The 26,456-nt window shown below is 48.3% G+C and overlaps 1 protein-coding gene across 1 annotated transcript in view; it reads right to left on the reverse strand.

Moving 5' to 3' along the window:
* NUTM1 (NUT midline carcinoma family member 1) overlaps positions 1–26,456 on the reverse strand; it is a 370,663-nt gene that overhangs the window by 326,907 nt on the left and 17,300 nt on the right. The window contains exons 2-3 of the mRNA XM_086923611.1: positions 9,124–9,252; positions 8,125–8,237 (exon numbers count right to left, since the gene is read on the reverse strand). Coding sequence (XP_086779737.1) covers positions 8,125–8,237; positions 9,124–9,252 — 242 coding nt within the window. The remainder of the gene's footprint in view (positions 1–8,124; positions 8,238–9,123; positions 9,253–26,456) is intronic.

Consider the following 26,456-nt stretch of genomic DNA (forward strand, 5'->3'; position numbering starts at 1 on the left):
TTCTTTTTATCTTTTTATTATTTCAAAACATAAACAAGACATGAGAAAGGGCCAATACAAATATAAAGCACCCCACATTTCGTGTTGAGATCAGACTCGACAATCATGCAGCAATTAACAAAGCATATAATCCTTATTCCAAATCTAGCGCTGTAATGTCAAGCACCTGCAATCAACATAATGTCACATATGAATTCAGGCTCAGAGTCCTTAACCAATGCCCTATACGTGGCCCTCCTCAATATCTATCAACTCCCAATCCCCCCACCCCTGCCGCTGGCGCCGTTGTTTAAATAAGAAGTGTTGTCAAGGTACTACTCTTGTGTGTAATGTACTTACAGGTCATCTCATTCACTATACTAAGATTCATCATAACCTCCCATGCTTCGGGGACTTCCCATTGCGCTAATCTCCCCCAGTCCAGAGGAAGGCGCCTGTGCCTGCTCCTCCCCCGCCGATGATACGAATTCCGAATCAATATCCACGTCCAGCATCCGGAGCTCCGCCACCAAAGCCTCCCACGCCTGCACCGCTTCCAACGCTTTATCACTATGGGATCTATGGGCTTGTTGTATTCTAACTGAACTCTCACTGCCCGCCCACATAAGTAGCGCTGCCTTCCATCTAACATAGCTAGGGCCAACTGCTGCATTCCAATGTGACGTAATTTCTCTCTTAGCTAGGATGAGGCCCAAGTCCATAAACTTGCTAGTTATCTTATTTTTACTAGTGTGCGGGAACCAGTGGAGCAAGCACGCCCCATTATCCATATCAATCTGCCGCTCAGTTACCCTACAGAGAGACCTGGTCACCTCCTCCCAGTATGTTCCCAGCCTGGGGAAGTCCCACAACATATGGTTTAGGTCCGCACACTCTGCCCGGCATCAGGGGTATATCGCAGTATTGATTCGTAAATACTGATTAATTTTAGCTGGCGTGAGATATGCCCTATGCAGCACAAAGAATTGAATCAACTGGAACCTGGCGTTCCTGGTACTCTTCCATGCCCTTCTAAGTATCTGTGACAAGGCCGGATCCCGGATAGCTCTGTCCAAGTCCATCGCCCACTGCTCCCGCAATTTTTGTAACGGGTTAAGCCCTTCCCCTAACATTCGTTTATATAGACAGGTAATCGCCTTATACGTGTCCCCGCCGCCATCTCCGCGTATTGACACGCTCCGCTTATTGGTGGTTCAGAGAGGCCAGCACCCCAATGTTTTTGTAGAGCTGCAATTAAGGCTGCGTGCATCAGGAAGTGACCACGCGGGAGGCCGAAAGACTCATGCATCACACTATATGGCAACAGTATGCTGTCTGCATACAAGTCACCTACCATCTGTAGGCCCAATTCCTCCCATTCTGCCAGGCCGGACCATTCGCCACCATGTGGCAACGCCGTGCACATGCCCAATGGTATCTCGGGTGCATAAGGACGCTGCACTCCAATTCTGCTGTGAAACCGTTTCCAACAATGTCTTAGGGTTCTCTCCACCATCGATAATTCGGCAGTCCACAGTCGCTGCTGCAGTATCACAAACGATAGGGCCATTCCAAGCTGTCTAATGCCTTAGCAATATCGACCGAAAGCACTAACGCTTGTCCCTGCCTTCCACAACCTCCATCCAAGATTCCTATCAATCTACGTGTGCTACTGGCGGTATTGCGCCATGGGATAAAGCCAGCTTGGTCTGAATGCACTAACCGCGTCATTAATGGAAGGAGCCTAGTGGCAAGCACACGGCTCAGTATTTTATAGCCCGTGGTGAGCATAGAGAGAGGCCTATACGCAGCTGGGTCAGTCGGCGGCTTCCCTGGCTTAAGGAGTGGTACAATGATGGCCTCCCTAGTAGAAGCCGGCAATATCCCAGTCTTCTTAGCCTCCTGGTACATCACCAATAGTCTGGGAGCCAGGAGGTCAATGTATGTCGAATAGAATTCGATAGGCAAGCCATTACTACCAGGCGTTTTGTTGCGTGCTAAGTGCTTAATGGCGCAGCGAACCTCAGCCAATGTAATATCTTGATCAATTGCAGGCAAGACCAAGCCCTCCAAAAATGCTTGAATATCCACTTCGCCCGTCTGCAACTGGCTAGTGTAGAGATTCACGTAAAAGGATCGGAATTGCTCATTGATATGATGTTGCTCATACTCCAGCCGTCTCGAAGGGGAGGCCAGCGGTAGAATAGGCACGCACCTAGGGGCAGGGTCCGCAAGCCAGGCCAATAATGTGCCCACCTTGTCCCGCTCCGTATGCGCAGGAGCCGCAAAAGCCTTATATTCACAGCATCGGAGCCGCTCTACCCCCGCCGCCACCGTCTCCTTCCGAGACAGAACCTCTTCACGTGTTCCAGACCCATCCGAATGAGCCCTCTCAGCCTCGCGTAGGGTTAGCTCAGCCGTCTCGATTTCCTGCAGAAGCATCTTCCTAACACCTACCCACTTGGCGATACATATCCCGCGGACCACCACTTTGAAGGCGTCCCATTCTAGGGCCACTGTCGTAGCAGTGCCCGCATTTTCTGCAAAGTAGTGCTCTACCCCATCGCTCAGCTCCGCACGGAAGACCTGATCCTCCAACATCTCAGGGCGCAGCCGCCAGTGAGGAATCTTGGGGCGCTCTACCATCCAACAGAAGTTCACCAAAAGCGGGTTATGGTCCGATATGGTGCGTGTTAAATACTCGCTGTTGACTATCAGGGATGCCAGACCGGAACTACACAAAATAACATCTAATCGAACATGGAGGTCATGCAAGGCCGAATAATAGGAATAATCTCTGGCAGACGGATGCTGCGCTCGCCAGATGTCAAGAAGTCCCCAATTGTCCTGCCAGTGAGCCCGAACCCCAGCCAGCTTATTAATCGGGGCTGTGGCTAGTGGAGGATGGGACCTGTCCATGGCTATATCAGCAACCGAGTTAAAGTCTCCTACCATCAATACTGGTATCGTGAAATAATCGGCGAGGGCATAGACACTGCAGAGGGTCACCTCACGTCCATAAAGGTGGCCTCTAACCGCAACATAACGGCCCTCAGGATCTACCAGTTGATCTAGCATTTGAAATGGGATCCCCGCCCTAATCCAGATCGGTGCCCCTCGTGCAAAAGCCGAGTAAGTGGTGTAATAAAGCTGTCCGCGCCACCTGCGCTGCAGTGCTTGCCCCTCAGATTTAGTCAGATGTGTCTCCTGTAAAAAAGCCACCTGCGCGCTCCTATGGACCAGATAAGAATGTACCTTATACCTACGCTGCATGGAGTGCAATCCCCGAACATTCCAGGTTATACATTTCACGTCAGGAGTTGAGCCCATAACAGTACTGCAAAAACCCGCTTAAGGCAGCCCACCTACTCCAGCTGCCAAGCAATATCACCATTATACAAAGACACAACACTCAATAGTACCGTTTCATCGGTTAAGCTCATCAGCAGGCAATTTCCCCCAAACAAACGAATCCCAACCCCAAACAAAAAAAAACAGCGCACCTCCCACCCCCCCAAGAACAGGCACCAACATAGTGAATCCCATCCAAACTACCCCAACTGCACTCCCCATGCAAAGTTAAGGCAAACTAAATAATACCATCCGGTGGGGGTTGGATAGAGCCTAGGACACGACCTGCAGTAGACCAAATAATACCATCTATGATGGCTCCCCGAATCCCCCAAGCTGCAATGCCTCCCGGATCCCCTTGCAAACCCCGCCACCACTCCAACCCCAATCACTCACAATTCAGGCACTCAACACCCCTCGTCTCCAAGTCATCACTACAACCCCCAATTAAAACAAGGTAATCGCTGCAACACAGCATTCCAGGACCGAACCCTCATCCCCACCGACAGTCCAGTATCTACTCATCCAACAGTCCATCTGCCGTTCTAGGGTTGACCGCTGGCAGTCTCTGATCGTCCGACACTGAGGATTCCCCCTCCGATTGGCCCTTATAACTGCCATGTTCCGATGCTTCCGGCGTGGTCTTCAGCAGTTCTCCGGATATCGCCGACACCGCTTCCAGGTCTCCCTTGCGTTCCATGGCCGTCTGCGAGGTCGATAGCTTCGCAAGTCCTCGCCTGCCGCATCGCAGACGTTGCGACCTACGAGGTTGAGAGTCCCCAGCCAGCTCCCGCGCCTCCGCTTCCTGGCCATCCTTTCCCGCTCTGTAAGACTATAGCCAATCCCAGGCCTCTTCCGCCGTTTCATGAAAATGGGTCTTTCCGTCTATCACTATACACAATTTGGCTGGGAAAAATAGGGAATACTGGATCCCTTCCGCGCGCAATTCCTTCTTCACAGTTTGGAAGGACATGCGGCGCCACTGCGTGTCAAACGAGTAGTCCGGAAAGAGAGTGACATTGCTGTTGTCCACCTGAAAGGGGCCATCACTGCGGGCCCTCCGTAGAAGCAAGTCGCGGTCCTGAAAGTGTAGCAACCGTGCCACCACCGGTCGTGCCCCTGCAACGGTGGTCTAGTCTGGACTCAATGCGCCCGCTCCAGGGTATAGAATTTTGATAGCCCCTAAGGGGCCACAACAGTTCGATGCCAATTCTCTAAATAGGCCACCATGTCCGATCCCAAATTTTCTCAGGCAGACCCACCACGCGGATGGTATTGCATCTATTCCTGCCTTCCGCCTCCTTAGCTCACCGCTCTAGTACCGTGAGACGATCCAACACCCCGCCATTGACGCAGTCAATGCAGTCTGTGCAGGGCCAATCTCTTGAAGTGTAGTTTCAGTCTGTTTCACCCGGTCTGCAAGTTTTGAGTGGTCTGCTCGCAGCAGTCCCAGTCCCGTTGCAACCTGCGCAATGTCCTGCTGGAGAGTATCTTGAGTGTCCGCTATGGCCGCCAATATTTTATCTAGTTGTAGTTGAATCCCTTTGTCTTGTGGCAGTTCCTGCTCACCCCTGTTCTCCTGTGGTGGGGATTCAGCGTCCGATTGCATTGGATCTCCTTCCTTCCGTCCCCGAAGCTTGCCCATGGCCGCGACCGGTGGTGCACTCCAATCCTGCGCTGCGGTGCGGTGCTCCCACGCCCTCAGCTCAGTTCTATTGTTCACCCAGCCCACTTGCCATGGATGTCAGGAAGTAGGCAGCATGAGCAGCTGGGGCCAACCCAGGAAATAACACCCAGTCAGAATATTGCAGCTGAGACCCATGTGGTGCAGCATGAAACAAGGGACCCTGGGTTTCCTTTACCTTACTGGGGCCCATGAGTTGACCCAACAATTTTGACTCGAGGCACCTGAGTAGTGTACAACCCTCAGCCTCTGGGTTCTAGATATCTCCTTCTCACTAGTCTTGGGAGTAGGAGCACTGGCCGGCCTGTCACTCGATCCATGGATGCCATCCTTCAGCCAGCACAGCCAGTCAAGAAACCCCTGGACTCCACTTTAAACAGTATGAAGCCTTTGGACGTCACCTGCTACTCTCCCATTCACACATTCCATTCACATCTACACCACAAGTCCTTACACCTGTACTACAATCAAACCAAATGCGGAAGTAAGAACGGAGATCGGCTTTCTCCTTGCGCCCAGAACAGCAGACTCAGATAGTGCAGGGACGCTCACGTCAAAAGAACGGACCTTTCAATAAACATAAATAACTCCATTATCGTTTCTAAACAAGGGCGATAGCAACCACCTTCCATTTCAAAATATATGGGCATCTTTAGAATACATCTTTTCTTCCAATTGAGAGTCGTTTAATTGAACAGCTTCAAGCTACGTGGTCCTGATGAGAACTCTCCACAATTTAGGGAGTTCGAAACGCGTAAACCAGTTCTTCTTTCAGCCTTAGGAATTTTCTAAGAGAAAAAACTGTTTAAGATATTTAAATATGTATCCCATGGCTATTGTTTGAAAATAATGCAAGCTTAATTCATAATTTTTTTTATTTGAAATTGAGAGTATGTGGAAAGGTTGTATGGTGAATGTATGAATAAACGAAGAGAGTATGAGAGGTTGTGAATTAGGTCAAGTTTAGAATGTGGTAGTTGATTTCATGATGTTAGAAGGTGCAAATGGCAATTATTTGTAAAAAACTGTATAAAATGTGAAACGTGTTTGATATGTAAAAGACAAAATAATAGAATAAGATTTGTTTCAGACAGAAAGAGAAGTCTATATGACTTATTGTTCCAGGTCAATATGTTTTCCCAAAAAACTAGAGTATAAGTAGAGTGGCAGTGCTGGCAGTTGTTTTTGTCTTGATGCAGGCATTCATAATTAGAAACCCGCCTTTTGTACCTTACATTTTGGAAAGGCATTTTTACAGAAGTAAACTGAATTCGCGTAATTGTTTGCACCATTGCAAATCTTGATGTATTATTGCTGGTGGACTGCTTCATTATGTAACATGACAAAGCTCACAATGAAGGAAACCATGTGCTGTCCCCAACCCATGTATCCGTCTGAACATAAAACATTTAAATGAACTAGATATGCCTTACTTTCTTCACCGAAAAGTAATTGCTACATCAGTTTGTCACCCCTTAGTTGTGTCCTCCAATGAAGACTGAGCTGTGCTTCCTCCGGTCGGTGTGAATGTGCATGTATTCCAAGTGTAGGTACAAGTGAGTACAGATTGCAAACCTGCTTAACCCAACCCGTCCATGAACAGCCACTGCCACCTAAATTCCTAACCACACGTGTTCCTTACCCCTTAGTCCTTCCCATCACACTATCACTGTTTATTTCGAATGTCAACCTCAGCTGCATGTGTAAGCACATGCAGCCATCTTTTGGAAAAGTTTTTTAAAATTCAAAGAAGACCACTTATGTTTTTGGACCCACAGGCAGTAATAGTGTTTACATTTTTATTATCCTTTACATAAAAAGAGTATTACAAAATAGCTGCCATGCATCAGCGTGGATGTGCGGACACAGATGTCCATCTCAGATTTTTTTAAAATATTTTCCCACAAAAAATTCCAAGACAACAATCACTGGCAAAGCCAATAGCTCAGCGGCAAAGACAGACAGCTTGGTTTTTACAAATGCTTGTCTTTTACTTATTATCGATTTCACGCATAGAAGCAACAGAGTTTACATTACTATTTTTTTTAGAATAAAAATTCAGTGTGTGTCCAACAAAATTTCAATCTTTGCTATTATTGTACATCAATGTGCTCCAATGCAACAAGCAGTCCTAACAAATTCAAACTGGTAATAAGCTGCAGTCCTGCCCTCCACCCACTCAATCTTACCCCACTTTCCCAGCTCCATCATATCTTAAGAAGCACCAGCAAACTGAATTTTGACGTCAATAATCATTGCTTACATACAGGTTTCATCTATCTGCACAGCTTGTGAATTTGTCATTAAGTAGCCTAGACCTTCATATTCTCTCACCGCCCATTCAATGTCGGCAAGTCACAGCCCATTGATGGTTTCTCAGGCCCTCTTAATATTACATCACTACTGCAATGGCTCCCCCAGAACACTTTTCCCATCTACGTATCTAATAATTAGTCCTGACCTTGTTACGGCACACCTCGCGAATTCATGGCTGCCTAGCATTAGGGAAATCCATAATAAGCTGATCATCTCAGTCCAAACCATTACATTTTCCACAAATTCTTCATACCACTGGGCAACCCATCAAACTTACTAACATTGAAACCTGTGACTCGTATGTCACTGTATCAGAAATGCACCTTTGTGGGACATCTCCTTGGGACTGGAGTCTTTAACCTCCAAGTGATGTGTTGAAGTCACCAATCTGTTTATTTCCAGCTTTACCACTCATATAATACAAAGAGACCACAGTGCTTGGACAGATCAAAGGGCTATAAGCATCGTGTTTACTTTGCTCCTGCTTGGTAGTCCTTGATGCCCCCAAACCCCTATGCTTCCAATACCTTCACTGCCATCACTTCTTGCACCATATTTGTAGTCCGGTGCACCGTGGTGCTTGCTGGGAAACCTGAAGCTGCCACCCCCAGTCTCACAGACTAAGACATGCCATTGTGAATGCAATAAACTCTACAGAAGTGCACATGTACCAGTGATATGGGAAAAGATTGGGATCCAGGGATTACAAGTCACATGTAACCCCAGGCATGTGTTTCTTTCATTGCTTTAGGTTCCACAATCCACACCACAGCTTCGGTTGGGTTGGATCCTACCTTGCTGTTTGTTGGCATCAATGGGGGCTGCAACTTCTATCTGCTGGTTCTGGCCAACGGTACTGAGCTGAGCCTTCTGCATCTGCATCTCCTCTTCCTCAAACTCCATAAACCTGAACATTGAGGGTGCAAACAAAATAAAGTTTGACAGTAGAAGAATCTCTTGATAGCCTCAATTATAACACCACATGCTCGATCAGTGGGCTCACGGTCTGAGCATCCTCTTGACCCCTGTTCGACTGCCTTGTGTTAGAATTCTCCATACCTATTCAGACTGAATGCACTGCCTGCTACTCACTTCGAAGAGCTGAAGTGATGAATCCAACATTATCACATGCAACTAGATAACTCAAAGAGGTGTTGCTGCCCAAATGGGGACAGTGAGGAAGTTATCTGTAGCTTCATATATGACTTGTTGATATTAAAGTGTACACATGCATGTGTGACTTTTGTATTATCCTACATCGATCATTAGAGGGAAGGGACTTTGTTACATCAAATAGCCTTCGAATACTATATCAGCGGCGATATTGGCAGATTTAAACTGCATCAACTCGCTTTTCTGGCAAAAAAGCAGCCTGGTTAGCTTCTTCTTTGCTAATCCCCCTCTGGTCAAGTTGTCTCTATTTTCCTTGTCCCTCCCTCCCCCCAGTCACCTCGGCTCTCCTTATGAAGCCTTTCTAGCAATATTTTCTATGGTTTCCCAAGAGAGAGAGTTCATCCTTCCACAGGGCCTAGTCTATGAAACTATAGGGATCTCATGCCTCTGAAAATGTGGGGGTTGCTCACTTTTACAAAGGGGACTATGCTGATTATGCTTACTGGGCATACTGGCTGTACTGGAACGCAGAATGTGCAGCTCTGCGCCATGTATTTGGTGGCACAACAAATATTTTCCTTTATGGGACAGAGATTGGTGAGCTGAGGATTTCATGAAAGCTTGTGTGAGACAGACTGATCTGTGCATTAACTGAGGTGATGGACAGGGAAGGGACTCACTTTTCTGCCATTTCGAAGAAGACCATTCGGTCGAAGTTGCTGACCCTCTCCCACTCCTGCATAGCCCGTGGAATTCCCTCCTCAATCTTCATCTCAGGCTTCAGGCGGGCTAACGAGCGCAAGACAGGTCTAGGGAGAGAACGAAAAGAGCAAAGTATAAGTTTGAGGCATGAGGAGGCATGCGCTAGCAGAGTGAAACGGGATGGGACGCTAAATGAAGCTTAACCCTAAGAAAGAAACCTAGGAAGGAAACTGCATGATTAGGACGCTAAATGAAGCTTGACCCTAAGAAAGAAAACCTAGGAAGGAAACCGCATGAGGAAGCATGATGTGTTGCATTAGTTAGCATATATGGGCAGGACTGCCGTCCCCATAAAAAGTTATACACCTCTTGTATTGAACTCCTTCGAGGCTTGCCACACGTGTATATACCCCACACAGTCATAGAAGATCAAAAGCTTCCATGAAATTTGAACACAACAAGAACACTAGAAATGTGACCAAACAAAACACAGAAATTAAGCACATGACACCATGAAGGCATGTTAATGACGACATCACCCAGTTAGGAAAGGGCGAAGTATTCCAGCCAAATATTTCCCTCCTGCAAGTGTCATGTGAAAGAGCTGGAGGGAAATTGAGAAGTAGTGAGTATAAGTAGTTTCAAGCGGTCCTTTTGTGTTTTCCCACCCTCTTTTGTATGTAACAGATGCTGGGAAAGAAAGTATGAGAAATGGACATCTTTTCAAAAACCTTCTGAATGTGCGTCGCACGTAATGAATTTATACAAAGAGCCCCGCCAGAAGGTATGCAGAGTCGAAATGGATGTGTTCTCAATAAGATTTAATGGTTGTCTGAGTTTAGCTTAAAAGATTAATGCCTCCATCTAGGTATTTATTGTAGGTGAACAACCCTCAAACACTAGATAAGACAGAAGGAACCAGGCACTTAATATCCCAGCGCACACTGAATACCTATAAGACATCAAGTCCCTATAATTTGAATGTAACTGAGGGTATATGTGGAAGGGGGATGCCATTCACCTCAACCGGGCGACACCCGAGTGGGGATACCACGACCTCTAACCCTCCTGCGTCTCTGACGACCAGGAGTCCTTCTCTTTTTTTCCCCCTACAGGAACCCGACCAGAGGACCGGACAAAGACCCTACCCGGAAGCGGAGAATCTCGAACACCAAGAACCCGGAAGGACCGAACCGGAAGCCGCATACCGGGAAACCGGAAGTCCCAATCCCTACCCCGGACCTGGAACTATAAAAGCCGACGACGAAGAGAGGAGAGCGTTCCAGATAGCCGACTCGTGGCAGGAGACAGTGCGCAGCGAACCATTGAAGGAGAGCGGAAGGAGTGAGAGGATCGAAGACGGAGAGTTGGAGGACGTCTGGACCGAGGAGTGGTGGAGTCCTCTGGAGGTGGCTGGAGAGCGGCCGTAACTCGCTGGAGAGTTACTCCGGGGCACGTGAGTACCTGGTTACCGTCTCCGTGTCCCCTTGTGAATAACTGTAAATACTTGTATAGAGATAGAACGCACTGATAGCACACCTTTGCACTGTATATAATATATATTAGAGACACTGCACCTAACTCTTGTACCATAGTCCCTACACCCCAATCCGTCACGAGAGCACCTCTCTTCTACCCTCCCCACACCTCTTTGTCCCCCCGTCTACAACCCTGTCAGTTCCCCTCCTCACGGTCATCTCTGTTCCCTCACGACCCTGGTGTTGGTACGGGTACTTTAAGAGTCCGTGCTGAAAAGGACTAAACCCCTGCTTCTTTGTTTTCCCTCCGAGGTCATCCCAACGCCCGGAAGACGAGAAGACCTCCGGAAGATCCATCAGCCGGTATACACCTGGGAACCGACGACAGCTTCACACCCTGAACTCTGTACATACTCCAGTTTTGTCATTCAGAACAATAAAAACTGCTACCATAGCCAAGTATATACGGCCTCCACGCCTGTTATTCCGGTCCACAGCAACCCCCAGTCCACACCTGGTGTCAGAAGTGGGATCCGGAAGCATGGAGGCCGCAGTGAAGCAACTCGCAGAAAGCCAGGAACTCCTTGGGAAGATGATGGAGCGGTTTCTCAAAACGGCCGAGGACGATCGAGGCCAGTTGCACGATGTCCTAAAAGACCAGGGCACCGCTCAAGATCGAGCCCTTGGGAAACTAGTCGACGTCATGGGCAATCGAGACCAGCGACTGCATTACCCTCGGTGGTTTTACAGAAATACGTTCCGGGAGAGGACCCAGACTTCTTTTTTACGAACTTTGAGCGCCTGGCTCAGGCGGCTGCTTGGCCGGTTGATCGCTGGAGCCACTATCTGGGGCCTCTGCTGACGGGCGAACTCCAGGCGGCATTCCAACAGGCCAACATCCAAGGGCAGACCCCGTATCAGGACATCAAGACCTGCATCCTCGAGAGGCTTGGGATTGACAATGAGACTTACAGGGTACGGCTGCGACAGGCTCGTGAAGGACCTCAAGAAACTCCCCGGGCCTTGTCATTCCGCATCCAAGATCTAACCAACCGCTGGCTGAAGCCTGCCACGTCCACCAAAGAGGAAATCTTGGCTAAGATATACCTGGAGCAATTCTTGGCCTCCCTACACCCCGCTACGCAGAAGTGGGTCCGTCAGCACTCCCGACTCACACTGCTGTCGAGATTGCAAGTGCCTTCAGCCGTGCACAAGACTTCCAGAAGAAGGACGAACATCCTGCACGGACAACCCATGGAAGTCATCCTCGACCCCCGAGGCCGTTAGTTCCTCAAAAACCGGAGCCTATCCCTTTGGTTCCCTTTCCGGTGACCCCAAGACCAAGTCTCCCCGGTCCTCAGTGCTACCACTGTGGGGGATACGGACATATAGCACGGTTCTGTCCCCAGAAGGAGGAACCGATGGAGGTCGGACTGACTCGGAACTATGTGTGTCTCACCACGGATGCCAGTCTTCCTCCCTTCCGGTGTCCGGTGAAGATCGACGGACATCCTATGATGGCCTTAGCCGATTCTGGTTGCCGACAAAGCGTGTTAAGGCCGCAGGAAATGCCCAGACCGACGGGGCCTATGACTGGCACCGTAGATATCCAATGCGTACACGGTGATACCAAGAGGTATCCCACCACCCGTGTACAGGTACAACAGTCCTCAGGAGAAAGAAGCCCCCTTAATGTTGGCCTAGTACCCAACCTGCCGGAACAGGTTATCCTGGGTAGTGATTATAACGGCCTGCCCCGACTGTTACATGATGCTACAAACTCCTTGGAGAAATGGTGGTCCGAGGCTCCCTTTTCCCGAAACCCTCCTCCCGTAGAGCCCACAAACGAAGTCCAGAAGACAAGAGGGCAAAAGAAGAAAGAAAAAAAGGACACACGCCACTGCCTATCCTGTTCAGGTGGACCCGCATCCATGGGAAACTGATCGGGAGTTCCGTGCAGCCCAACAAGAGGACCCAGTATTACAAGACGCCTGGGGACGGGCCCTGGAAAACGAGGATCCCTTGCACGTATGTCCTTATTTCTTTAAACGGAACGGTCTGTTGTATAGGAAAGGCGGACCCCAACAAGAACCACAGTTGCTCGTTCCCGGTCCTTTTCGCGAGAAAGTACTGTTCTTGGCACATAGTCATTTGTTAGGAGGGTATTTCGGGGACGACAAAACTGGACAAACGATACTGGAGAAGTTCTATTGGCCTGGTGTATACAAACAAGTGAGCCAATACTGCAAAGAGTGTCCTATATGTCAAAAGAACAGTAGATACCGACCCCCAAGGGCACCCCTTCAGCCGCTCCCCCTTATTGATATCCCTTTCACTAGGGTTGGGATGGACCTGATAGGCCCCATGTTACCCTCAAAGAGTGGATGTCGGTATGCTCTCGTTCTTGTGGACTACGCCACTCGGTTTCCGGAGGCCGTCCCACTAAAACACCCCACCACACAGAACATAGCGAGAGCCCTTGTAACCATCTTCACCCGGGTGGGTTTTCCCCGAGAGATATTGACGGACCAGGGTACCCAGTTTGTTTTTCTCTTATGCGTCAGGTATGTTCACAACTGGGCATTAAACAAATCAGGAACTCTGCCTACCACCCCCAGACCGACGGACTTGTAGAGCGTTATAACGCTACCCTGAAGACCACTCTCAAGAAATTGTTGGGTCTGGAAAGCCGTCGCTGGGAGGAAATGCTTCCTTTGGCTCTCTTTGCTATCCGCTGCAAGGTCCAGAGCAGTACCGGGTATTCACCTTATGAACTCCTCTACGGAAGGCCCCCTAGAACACTCCTGGATATGGCCCGGGACGCTTGGGAAGCCGAGCCTGATCGTACCCGACCTCTGCCTGAATATGTTGCCAATCTCAAGACTCACCTGGGCCAAATTAGGGAAATAGTGAGGCAAAATCTGTTGACCGCCCAGGCTACGCAAAAACAGCAATACGACCGAGGAGCCAAGCCCAGAACATTCGTTCCCGGAGACCTAGTACTACTTCTCCTACCCTCTTCAGATCACAAACTTCTAGGACAATGGCAAGGACCGTATCCAGTAATGAGACAGGTAACCCCTGTTACATATGAAATTGAATTGGACCACACCCATAACCAGAGACAAATCTAGCACATAAATTTGCTCAAGAAATGGGAAGGCCCCCAACCAGTATTATCCAGCGTGACAGACCCAGGGAACCCACTCTTCGAAAGTTGTGTAGAAACAGAACTACCTTCGAATAAACGACAAGACCTCAGGACTGTCCTGTCACCCTTGCAAATGGTGTTTTCCACTTCTCCTGGACACACCACGGTCATCGAACATGCAATACATACAGAACCTGGAAAGGTCGTGAGACAACGCCCCTATCGTGTCCCAGAAGCCCGCCGTAAAGTTATCCAAGAGGAAACCCAACAAATGTTGAAAATGGGCATTATCGATCAGTTGCTGGAACTCACCCATCGTTCTTGTTCCCAAACCCGATGGCACCACAAGATTTTGTATCGACTTCTGGGAAGTCAATAAAGTCTTGAGTTTTGACACTTATCCGCTGCCCAGTGTGGACGAGATGATAGAACGCATCGGACGAGCTCGCTACATCAGCACGCTGGATCTCTGCAAGGGATACTGGCAGATTCCCCTGAAGAGTGAGGATAAAAAGAAAACAGCGTTTTCCACGCCCGACGGACTATTCCAGTTCAGAGTCATGCCCTTCGGGCTCCATGGGGCCCCCGCGACCTTTCAACGAGCTATGAACATTGTCCTGCAACCTCATGCCCAGTACGCAGGAGCATACCTTGACGATATTGTCATTTATAGTAATGACTGGCCAGAACACTTATCCCATCTAAAACGAGTGATTACCTCTCTGGGAGAATACGGGTTCACCATTAACCCCGCTAAAACCACTCTTGCTGCACAAACAGTAAAATACCTAGGTTACCTCATTGGGAAGGGTGTCATTAGACCTCAAGATAATAAAATAAAGGCCATCCAGTCAATTCCCTTCCTCCAAACCAAAAAGGACCTCCGGGCCTTCCTTGGGCTCTTAGGATATTATCGGAGGTTCATCCCTAATTTTTCTCAGATTGCAGTACCCCTGACTGATCTCTTAAAGAAAAACTCTGGAACAGAATGCTTGTTACGACATCCCTCCCCGCCGATGCTGAAGGCTTTTCAGGACCTCAAACAAGCACTAGTGTCTGAGCCAGTTCTCATCAGTCCTGATTATACGCAGCCCTTTATCCTCCAAACTGACGCCTCGGAACAGGGACTGGGAGCGGTCCTCTCCCAAAAAGACCAGGCAGGCATAGAGAGGCCTATCCTCTACCTCAGCAGGAAACTCTTCCCTCGTGAAGTGAATTACGCGGTAGTCGAGAAGGAAGCCCTAGCCATTAAATGGGCTGTAGAGAGCCTGCGTTACTATCTAGAGGGGCGGGAATTTCTTCTATATACGGACCACGCTCCCCTAGAGTGGATGGCACGCAATAGGGGACATAACAATAGAGTACTACGCTGGTTTCTCTCCTTACAGCCCTACAGTTTCCAGACTTTACATAGGAAGGGGGTTGAGCAGGGCAACGCAGATTATCTGTCTAGATATCCCCCACCGACCTCCCCCACAAGAAAGACAGCTAGGGAAAGGGGATGTGGAAGGGGGGTGCCACTCACCTCAACCGGGCGACACCCGAGTGGGGATACCACGACCTCTAACCCTCCTGCGTCTCTGACGACCAGGAGTCCTTCTCTTTTTTTCCCCCCACAGGAACCCGACCAGAGGACCGGACAAAGACCCTACCCGGAAGCGGAGAATCTCGAACACCAAGAACCCGGAAGTACCGAACCGGAAGCCGCCTACCGGGAAACCGGAAGTCCCAACCCCTACCCCGGACCTGGAACTATAAAAGCCGACGACGAAGAGAGGAGAGCGTTCCAGATAGCCGACTCGTGGCAGGAGACAGCGCGCAGCGAACCATTGAAGGAGAGCGGAAGGAGTGAGAGGATCGAAGACGGAGAGTTGGAGGATGTCTGGACCGAGGAGTGGTGGAGTCCTCTGGAGGTGGCTGGAGAGCGGCCGTAACTCGCTGGAGAGTTACGGCGGGGCACGTGAGTACCTTGTTACCGTCTCCGTGTCCCCTTGTGAATAGCTGTAAATACTTGTATAGAGATAGAACGCACTGATAGCACACCTTTGCACTGTATATAATATATATTAGAGACACTGCACCTATAACTTGTACCATAGTCCCTACACCCCAACCCGTCACGAGAGCACCTCTCTTCTACCCTCCCCACACCTCTTTGTCCCCCCAGTCTACAACCCTGTCCGTTCCCCTCCTCACGGTCATCTCTGTTCCCTCACGACCCTGGTGTTGGTACGGGTACTTTAAGAGTCCGTGCTGAAAAGGACTAAACCCCTGCTTCTCTGTTTTCCCTCCGAGGTCATCCCAACGCCCGGAACACGTGAAGACCTCCGGAAGATCCATCAGCCGGTATACACCTGAGAACCGACGACAGCTTCACACCCTGAACTCAGTACATACTCCAGTTTTGTCATTCAGAACAATAAAAACTGCTACCATAGCCAAGTACATACGGCCTCCACGCCTGTTATTCCGGTCCGCAGCAACCCCCAGTCCACACCATACTACATGTGGGCCATCACTAATACAATGATTGTGGACGATCATAGGAGTTTTCTCCATTTATTATACGAGAATATAAACTCCCAGGGTAGAAGATATGACAACATGCTTGGAATGTCTGAAGTATTTATAAGCTAATGGTGAGAAGGAGAGCAATGCGAACTCCTCACTAACAGGCCACACTGCCCTGAACACTCCCGCTAGTATCATGATTGTAGTGAGTAAAGCCTTCATGTACCAGGATGCACTGGAACGGAATACGGCAGGCCCACCAACTAGTGTGTGGCCCCATGGAACAGCCCCACCAGCCGGCCTAAGTCGCCTGATAATGTAAATGTTTGTTTGATCCGGTAATGAGTGTCAGGCCCTTCTCGTTGGTGCTGTCTGCCACCAGGATGTAGGTAGAGAATGGATTCTGTTCTGGGCAAAAGAGAGTACAGTTCCAGGGACCCTAACAGCGCGGTGGCTTTGACATTATCATGCTCTGCTCATCCAGAAATAAGAGACTTGACCATCCTTTATGACCGCAGGATCCAAGCCTTCCCCCATTACCTTACACGATCTCTGCCGCATCATAATCACAATAGAACAAGGGCTTCTATGGAAATTCACAATGGCATATTATCAAGCCCATTATCGCTGCTTTAGCAGCAGTTTCCTGCCGCTAAAGCGACGAAAATTTTAACGTCTTTTCTTGATAATATGCCCCTGGTGTCAGTGGTTCCAGCATGTGTATTCAAACAGCAGATGCAAAGTAAATGTAACAGTAGTGTACAACCAGATGATAGCTCTGCTCCTGGAAGGCGCTCAACACATACCCTTGGAATCTCGGCAAAGTCAGAGAAGAAGAGGGACTAAGGGCTTTTGAGATAGGTTCAGCATACATGCCCTGATTAAACTTACAAAACGATGATGCAGTTCATATATGAAGGGGAAATAGATACAGGGAATGGGACAGGCGAGATCTATTCGGAATGAGGGCCCTCACACACCCAGCCAGCTGAGTGTGATGCTTCATCATCGGGCATGCTCCTCATCGGGTCAGCGCTGCAATCCCCAACGGGCACCCTATACAGGGGCTCTTTGGCGGAGATCTTTTATTCCTTGCCATATGGTGAGGTGGGTGTAAAGGGCCTTGGAAAGTGTAGGAGTGCAAGAGTGTTGGTCAACTCGACCATGTGAGTTAAAACAGGGAAATGGAAGAGTCGGGTAGATTAATTTTAATGACCCTGCTTTCCACCCTGGTTAAAAAATGGAGTGGCGACTCTCTGCAATAATGCCCACAAGAGACTGAGCGCAACACCCTGCAGCATTTTTGCCGAGAGTCGCCACTCCATTTCCCTGTTTTAACTCACATGGTCGAGTTGAAAAAACACTCCTGCACGCCTGCTACTTGAACTGGTCACTCCAGACTAACTCTGAACACCCCAAAGGGCTCCAAGGGCACCCACATTGGGGCTCCTCCTCTTCCTTCTGCTCTCCCCATGTTCAGAGCTGAAACACCAAATGGGCCCAGGTCTTCCTCTTCTTCCCTGATCCTAGGCCGTGCTGTAATCAGCTCACTTCTTCAGATGCAGAGTCAGCGGCAGATTGGGTCTCTGGAGCGGTGCGCAGTCTGAGCATCACGTTATCTGATCACTCAGCAGATGCCAATCAACACTCTGACATCTCAAGGTGGTCAGACACATTTCTTTCCTTAAAGGTTGTCCACCTGTCAACCAGTTTAGTCCAATTTATCTCCATCCAGGCTTTAACCTTTTTGGATCTGCTTAGGCTCCATGGTGCACGCCGTCCCTGCCATCCCCGCTTGCGCTTCATGTAGACACAGCCCTGTCCAAGCCACGTCCTGGTGCTGGGCTTACGTCTTCCTTCAGCTGTGCCTTGTATGTCACTACATCCCACATGGCTCTCTGTCTTACTGAAGGAGTGTACTCTCAACTTAGAGGGTCGCTAGAAATGGGGCCCGTGCATCATTTAACTTCTGCTATGGGGTGCTCCAGCCCCTACCCAGGGCACAACTCACCGTACTGAAAGAGCCCAGAGAGAACTCCCTAAACCAGTGGTTCTTAACCTTTTGACTTCTGGGGATCCACACTTAATCATTACTGGAACGCAGGGGCCCCCACTGAATCATTACTGCAATCTGGGGACCCCCACTGAGTCATTACTGACTCGAGGTCTGAGCATTGTCGATTATATGAACAGCAAAACAATGCACAAAAAATGCAGAAAAAAGCATTCATCAAACAAATACAAAAATGAAAACGCATTTTACTTAATTCGCCAAACACATATAAATAAATGTTTTTAAAAACTTAATAGAAAGGATGGAGCTATTTGAAATTCAATTGAAGCCATTCATCGTCCATACTGTTTTCTGTGTAATGCACCTGCACTGCTCCCACAAATCAATCTGAGGATACTAACTACATTTTTTGCCTCCAATTTCATATTCTTTCACATTTACACTAGGTTTTAAAATTTTAAACTGTACATTTAGCTTCTTTATTTATATACACTTTATTCTTCGGTTAATATTATTTAACTATAAGTAGTTGTGGACCCCTTGAGGAGGCTTCATGGACCAACAGGGGTGCCTGAACCACAGGTTGGGAACCACGGGCCTAAACATCTCCCACCTGAAGCGATTCTCAAAACTGTCTTCTCTTGCCTTGTGGGCTCCAGCCGATGCATGTCTAGTTGCGGCCTGCTCGTTCGGTCTCTCATTCGAGGGGCTTTACAACAGCCCTAGGGCCTAGCCCCTTCAACCCTCTCTTCTGCCTTGAATTTGGAAGTTGGGGTTCTGCCTGGCACTCCCGAATGCCCTGGTTCAGACATCAAGCATGGCAAATGCCATCCTGGGGCGTTTTTTTGTTTGGCTTGTCTGCAATTACGCTCCTCTTCCAATCCAGAGAGGAGTTCAGATGACCACCCCTGCCACCCACTACAAAAACCCCACCCCACCTTCTGCCCAGGTGCCTCAATGTGGAGAAGAGACCTGAATCAAATTTTTGGGGTGGAAGCTTCTCTGACCAGGCTGGGTACTGAGGCCGAAGCTGAGGTGGCAGAGAGTGCTTACTACTTTGCTAGCATATTGACCACGCTCCCAATATCTGACTTTTATCCCACTGGTGCAGTCTGTATGCATTTGTATCAGGAATGTACCTAAAAATCTAATATGACAATTGAGGTAGCCTATTATTTATGTTTTGGGGGTCTCCCCAAAAGCACTGGGGTGTGTTTAATTGCCTCCCAGCGATGAGATGCAAGATGCACGATGCCAGCAAGCCTAGTCCCCAATATGAACAAAACTTTGGGAAACAAATCAAAATGTAGATATGGGACCACATTACACGTGTTTTTTTCTGAAATGGGTCTTTAATTTTGTTATGTCTACTTTAATTATCAATATAACTGAAAAGTTGAAAAGAAGGACCATATGGTAGCATGGAAGGACAGGTTATCAATTAGAAAAGATGGAGTTAATGGAAAATAGTAAGCCCTGTTTTGCCTTTGACTTTTACAAATAGTGAAAGTGAAGATGGGGTGGGTCCTTAGTGAAAGTGGGACAATGGATGAAGGTTTGGAGTGCATGCATGGTGAGAGAGTGGATGAGTGAGAGTGCTTGGGAAGGTAAGAGAGTGAATATGGGACAAGTTAGTTGATCAGAGGCAAGAGGAGTGAGGAATGTTCAGAGAAACAGGTGTGGTTACTGAGTTGCAGAAATCCAGCTGAGCACACTGTAAATAAATGTAAACATGTATGCGCAGATGTGCTCTGATTCTTTTCATATTAAAAGGTTTTCCTTGGCTGTGTGCAATTAGTTGTGCATTTTATCTCATCTGAAAGTGGTGGTTCCAAACAAATTTGCATTGGCCCACAGGCTTTTCTAGGAAACATCTAGGGGGTCATTTAGTGTTTGGTGAAGTCTCAGGTTAAACCAGCAGTTCTCCCACCCCACCATACTCGTCATTCTCCCGCTCTATGGTCCCACATGGTCATCGGGTCATGGTGACAGTGATCCCACCCTATTTACAGCAGGTCGACCATCGCTATATTTCACTGCCTGAGCCACTATGTAAAGGGTGGGAGTCACAGGCAAGAAAATGGCCCAATGGTCTCCAAGTACATGGAGAAAGCTCCTTGTTTGTCATGGTCATTGGTCATCAACAGTTCATTTCCTTCAATGGCACTCCTACAGCAGCAGATCCACTGAAGCCAGAAGATGCCTGCCTGGGTGAATCCCTTAGCATGGCGGGCAGTCTTCTGCCAGAAATGATGGCCTCCACCTGCCTGGTGCCCACATACCAAACTGCAAATAACCTTTTATATGAAACCCTAATAGGGGAGTAATAGAAGTTAGGCAACTTAAGGACAAACTGGGTGGTACTGGATGCCCATGTCCTTATCAGCAATGATTCTGCTCCTTAATGTTTTCCATGCTTCCAGTTTGCCTGTTGTGGTTGAGACTTACGTAGTTGCTTGATGAGATTACAGCACATATCGGGGTGCGTTCCACTTGGGAGCCCTGGTCAAGGGGTCCACTGACATGTCAAAGAGCTGGAGAGGGAAGTACATGACGGCAATGACAGAGGTTGTCTGGATCCTTGGCAGTGCTTAAATTGAGCCGGTGACTTCCAGTGCTCACCACTGGCACCAAATTGTCAACAACGGCACTTATGACAGTCTGCCTCAATGAGGCACTGATTGTCTCAATTTAGAGATGAGACGAACAACAGATGTTTATTAAAGGCAATATACATTTTTAAAAATCCCAATACCTGCCTCCCAAGCGATTCTTATAGCTTTGGGGCTTGGGGGGCTGGAATTGTCTGAATTGTCACACTTGTAGGTGTGTGATGGTTAGTAGCTGTGTTGTTACTATCATTGCCGGCGCTGGCAGGGAAAATGGGTGGTGCAAGCTACACTGATTGGTGGTTTGACATGAGGTACGTGGTGTCCCAGAGAAGAGCAGTTACTGATAGTTTGGACTATCACGTCAGAGTATCAAACATATTGTTGGACTGTGAAACTGGGCAGCACTCTATGTAATCGGGATCTAGACCTCTAGGAATTAGCCATTCGCTTTCTAGCTTCACAGCTGGGAAATCCTAGTAATTCAGAACACAACCTGAAGAGTAGGGGGAGAAGGAAACCTTTCATGGTACCTACAGAGCTATGCCTTGAAGCACACATAGTATATCCATGTCCACTGGGGAGCCTCATTTCAGGATTACCAAATAGGCAAAGTAGGCAAAGTAGGCACCGGCATATGGGTTCCACTCCTTTTAGAGGTCCTGCGACAACGGATCAAAATAATATTGATTTGATCTTGAAAGAAAATTGCAATTAAGCTTTAACTATTGTCTCCAAAAGATGGAAAAAAATTTACTCAAAGAAATGAAAACTTTACATTAAAGAGTCTATAGAGAAAATACTGTATGAAATTAAATTAAATGAAAAGGAGATATATGGAGCGCGAAACATTAACCCAAGGGTGTCAAGGCCCTTGCTCATATGAATGTAATGTATCCTTTAACAACTGAAAGTAAATAAACCAGAGACATCAGATTCACATAACAGTTTGCCTTTTCAAAGCTCATCTTCTGGCAGCTGTCCGTTTGTAAAATAATCCGGTGCATTGGGTATTAGGAGATAATCTGCAAGTTGGGGGCAGCAAACTTCGACTGCCTAGAGCCTCCACAGGGTGTAATCCGGCACTTCGGGGGGTCTTAATTCTAGACAGGACTAGTCTTTGGTCCCCAGAGTCACTTAGGCCCATATTTACTTAGATTTTGTGCACCCAAAATTGCTGTGCTGTATTACGCAAAGAAAAAATCCAATGCGCCAGTGCACAGACAGGCTGTTGTGCGTCATGCACCGCCTGCCACCCTGTTGCAAAGGTGACTGTGTGCTGTTTAGAAGGTGTATTGCACACACATCTTTTCCAGTACAAATTCCTATGCAAAGACAACCACAGAAGGGTCAGTTTCAAAGACGGTGTGCTGGGCATCACAGCATTTAACACATTGGCTTTGGTGGAAATCAATTCATTGTTTGCGCTTGCTTCTATTAGACAATCATTTTTTACGCAATGTTATGTCAGGTTACCTTCGAAGATCAAACTCTGGTTCAAAATCTATGGGTTTTTACAGAGACAAGCCCCCAGAAACACAACCCTTATCGCAAAGCACCACAAAGTGGATTTGGCACTGTGAAAAGGCCACCTTTACTGTGCTAAACAGCTTTTGTGCTGTGAAGTAAGTCCTTTAAGCCACTTTGCACCACTTTGCGTTGAGGCAGTAGCGACCGCTACTAAGCACAGGTGGTGGGGCAGGGGGTTGGGGGGCGAGCATAGGAGGTGACTGAAAAACAAAACTCACTTACCTGAATGCTGCCGCCTCTGCTCTGTCTCCTCACCGCAACAGGAAGCTCCCAACCTTTCAGAAACCCCTGTCCAATCACAACACTGCCTTATCAATCAATCCATCCATCAATCAATCAGGGGGTTTATAAAGCGATCGAGGGTCTCAAGTTGCTGGTGGGAGGAGATTGCAGCTCCGGATCAGTTGAAAAGCCAGGTCTTGAGGTCCTTCCTGAAAGTGTTCAGGGTTGGGGAGCGTCTGATGTTCACAGGGAGCTCGTTCCAGGTCTTGGGTATGATGTAGTGGAAAGCCTCTCCTACCTGCTCCGTTTCTGCGGATGCGGGTGACCTCTGACAGGGCGAGGTCAGCGGAGGGGAGGTTCCTCTTGGGTACATGGAAGGAGACTCTCTCGATGAGGTACTTGGGTCCAGTGTTGTTGAGGGATTTGTAGGTGTGGATGTGGAGTTTGAAGGTGACCCTCTTTTCGAGTGGGAGCCAGTGGAGGTCTCGTAGCTGTTGGGTCATGTGCTAGTTGCGTGGTGTCCCGAGGACGAATCTGGCTGCGGCGTTCTGGATGGTTTGGAGTTTGTGTAGAAGAGTTCTGTTGATTCCGGCGTATAGGGTGTTGCCGTAGTCCAGTCTGCTGGTTATGAGCGCGTGTGTGACGGTCCTTCTGCAGTCGGGGGGGATCCATTTGAAGGTCTTGCGGAGGATAAGCAGGCCGTTTAAGCTGGTGGAAGCGAAGGCGTTGACCTGGCGGTTCATGGAGAGGGAGGAGTCGAGGATGAAACCGAGGTTTCATGCGTGGTCTGTAGGGATGGGTGGCTTACCGAGGGCGGGGTCCACCAGGTGTTGTCCCAGGCGAAGGTGCATGGTCCGAGGATGAGGACCTCGGTTTTCTCTGAGTTGAGCTTCAATCAGCTGTCTTTCATTCAGGCTGTAACATCCTTCATTCCTTCGTGGAAGCAGAGTCTGGTGTCTTTGGGATTCTTTATGAGCGAGAGGATGAGCTGGGTGTCGTCGGCGTAGGATACTATGCTGAGCCCATGCAATCTGACGATGGCAGTGAGGGGGGCCATGTATATGTTGAAGAGTGTCGGGCTGAGCGATGATCCTTGGGGTACGCCGCAATTGATGTCAGTGGGTTTGGAGAGGAAGGGAGGGAGTCTGATCCTCTGGGTTCTGCCGGAGAGGAAGGATTGGATCCAGTCGAGGGAGATTCCTTGTATCTTCACGTCATGAAGTCTGGCTGAGTGTGCGATGTGAGACGGTGTCGAAAGCTGCGAAGAGGTCAAGAAGGATTGTGATTGATCTGAGTGCCGTGGTTCGTCAGTGAGACAGGAGCTTGGTGGCTTTGCATGTTCCTCACCAGGCTGTGTAATGCAACCTGGTGGGGAAGATGCGAAGTGCACATGACGATTTGACCGGCCCTCTTTGGCCGGTCAAACTGTTATGCGCACTTTAGAGTGTGGTTTACACTCATCCCCTGCCCCCTGCACTGGCCAGCCCGGGCCATCCGCCGCACCCCGAGCAGGAAGAAAAACGAAAATGATAACCTTAGTTATTATCGTTCTCGTTTTCCTTTTTCCACTGTTCGCAGAGCAGTAGGGAGACGATCCTCTGCCTTGCATTGTGGTAGTGCAAGCAAAAAGCATTAGTATATTTAGCGTTTGCCAGCATTTGCCAGCACTTTACTTGTCCTCTCTGAGGCGCTGCTCACTCTAGCTGAATTTAGGAATTTAGATTGTGTGCTATTACTATTTTAATCGCCGAATTTTTAAAAAAAATTGTATTTTCCACTCTGTTTGCACACAGCATATTCATTAGCTGCCTGCACCTATTTTCGCCGCATTTCACACGGTCTCAGCCGATCTTAGGGCTGTAAACCGAGCCTTAGGGATAACATCCCCAACGGCGGCCATCTTGGGTGGGAGGCGACAGCGGTGAGAGCGCTCTAGTCTACAGTACTTAAGGAGCCCCAGGGAAAGCAGACGCAAGATTCTAAGCGTTTGCCAGCATTTGCCAGCACTTTACTTGTTCTCTCTGAGGCGCTGCTCACTCTAGCTGAATTTAGGAATTTAGATTGTGTGCTATTACTATTTTAATCGCCGAATTAAAAAAAAAAGAATTGGTGTATTTTCCACTCTGTTTGCACACAGCATATTCATTAGCTGCCTGCACCTATTTTCGCCGCATTTCACACGGTCTCAGCCGATCTTAGGGCTGTAAACCGAGCCTTTGGGATAACATCCCCAACAGCGGCCATCTTGGGTGGGAGGCGACAGCGGTGAGAGCGCTCTAGTCTCCAGTACTTAAGGAAACAGTCATTCTCCGCGCTAGCGGATGCGCATTTGCGGAAGCGCCTCGATCAGCGCCGGAGTCACGCTTGAGTCAGCCCGTCTGCGCCCGTGCGCGCCTCGGACGTGCCATAGGGCTATGGCGCTACCAACACCTATTAGTAAGGATCCTTCACAGGTATTACATGAGGCGGAGAAAACTCCGAATATTGGTATTACATATATATCGGAATATATACGATCTTTAAGAATCCCTAGGTCACCTCTTTGCACTCTACTGGAATTAGGAAAAAGAGATGTTTGCCAAAATTGTAATATCACTACTAATCCAGTGGGAACTAAAACTAGTGAAGTCAGAGCTTGTAAAACATCCTCTGAGAATACATCTCAGTCTTTTTAGGTCGAGCGTAGCGATGGACCTCGTGTATACTTTAGTATACAAATATGCGGACACGAGTCGGATGCGCGCATTTTCCGCCTCGGATTTGGCCTTGTGAGCGCGCTTTATGACCGCGCGCCTTAGGAGACACGGGCGCTGTGAACACGCGTCTCTTCTCGCACTTTCACTTTCACAGAGCGTGTCTCCTACAGCGCGCGGTCACAGCCATTGTCTGCAATAGGTTTAGTAAGCTCGTCAGCAATGCGTCCCCTCGCCGGGACACGAGATGGATGAAAGAAATCAGGGCCCGCTGCAGCAGCTCGAGGCACCCCAGCGCCAGCTCGACATAGGCTTGACAACACTATCAGTAAAGGAGGCACCGCAAGAGGCGACGCAGCAGCAGCGTGGACTAGAAGCACGTCATGGCCAACTGCAGCTAGTTCCATTTTGCGGTTGTCAAACAGCTGTCTAATTTTTTTTTAGGTGAGTGAAACGTTAAGACTGAAAGCAAATAAGTAGATTTGAACATTTGTAATGTGGAAGCACATGACGTACATTTTCTCTTATATGTACAAAATATCTACTGCCTTTTGTGGCACCACGGAGGAAAGAGTGTTACATTTGTGAGACCAGTTATTATGAAATAAATATTTGAACATCCTTTTAACTGTGTATTCTAGTCGACTGGACATCTACATCCTATTCCAGCAGGAAGCTGGATATGTTCAGTTTTGTTCTCTCTTTTTTTCACCCGGAATGTTCTATCATTTGTAGCGTCCAATAAGCCAAGGTATAAGTATAAACAGATTATACATTGTGGGAATGCAAATACATTGTAAGACTAAAGGACGAGCTCTACAGATTGCTGTCTTCTCATCGTGCTGTTATGGGTGTTTATTTCGACTCAATTTTGTGCTAATGCAGCATTGTTACTTAACATTCTACTGCTTGTTTTTTTTTGCCTTTTATTTGATCTTCCTTTCGCTTGCTACTGCTGACTTGACATCTAGTGAATTTGTTGTTGGGCGCCAGTGGCTACCGTTGTGGGAGATATCTGGCCCAACTCGGTGCTTCGACTAGGTTATTGGGAGGTTAGGTAAGGTTGAGGCCTTTACAGGATACTAAGTATTCCGTCCACAATG

Source organism: Lissotriton vulgaris, chromosome 5 (assembly GCF_964263255.1).
Source record: "Lissotriton vulgaris chromosome 5, aLisVul1.2, whole genome shotgun sequence".
NCBI classification, from domain to species: domain Eukaryota; kingdom Metazoa; phylum Chordata; class Amphibia; order Caudata; family Salamandridae; genus Lissotriton; species Lissotriton vulgaris.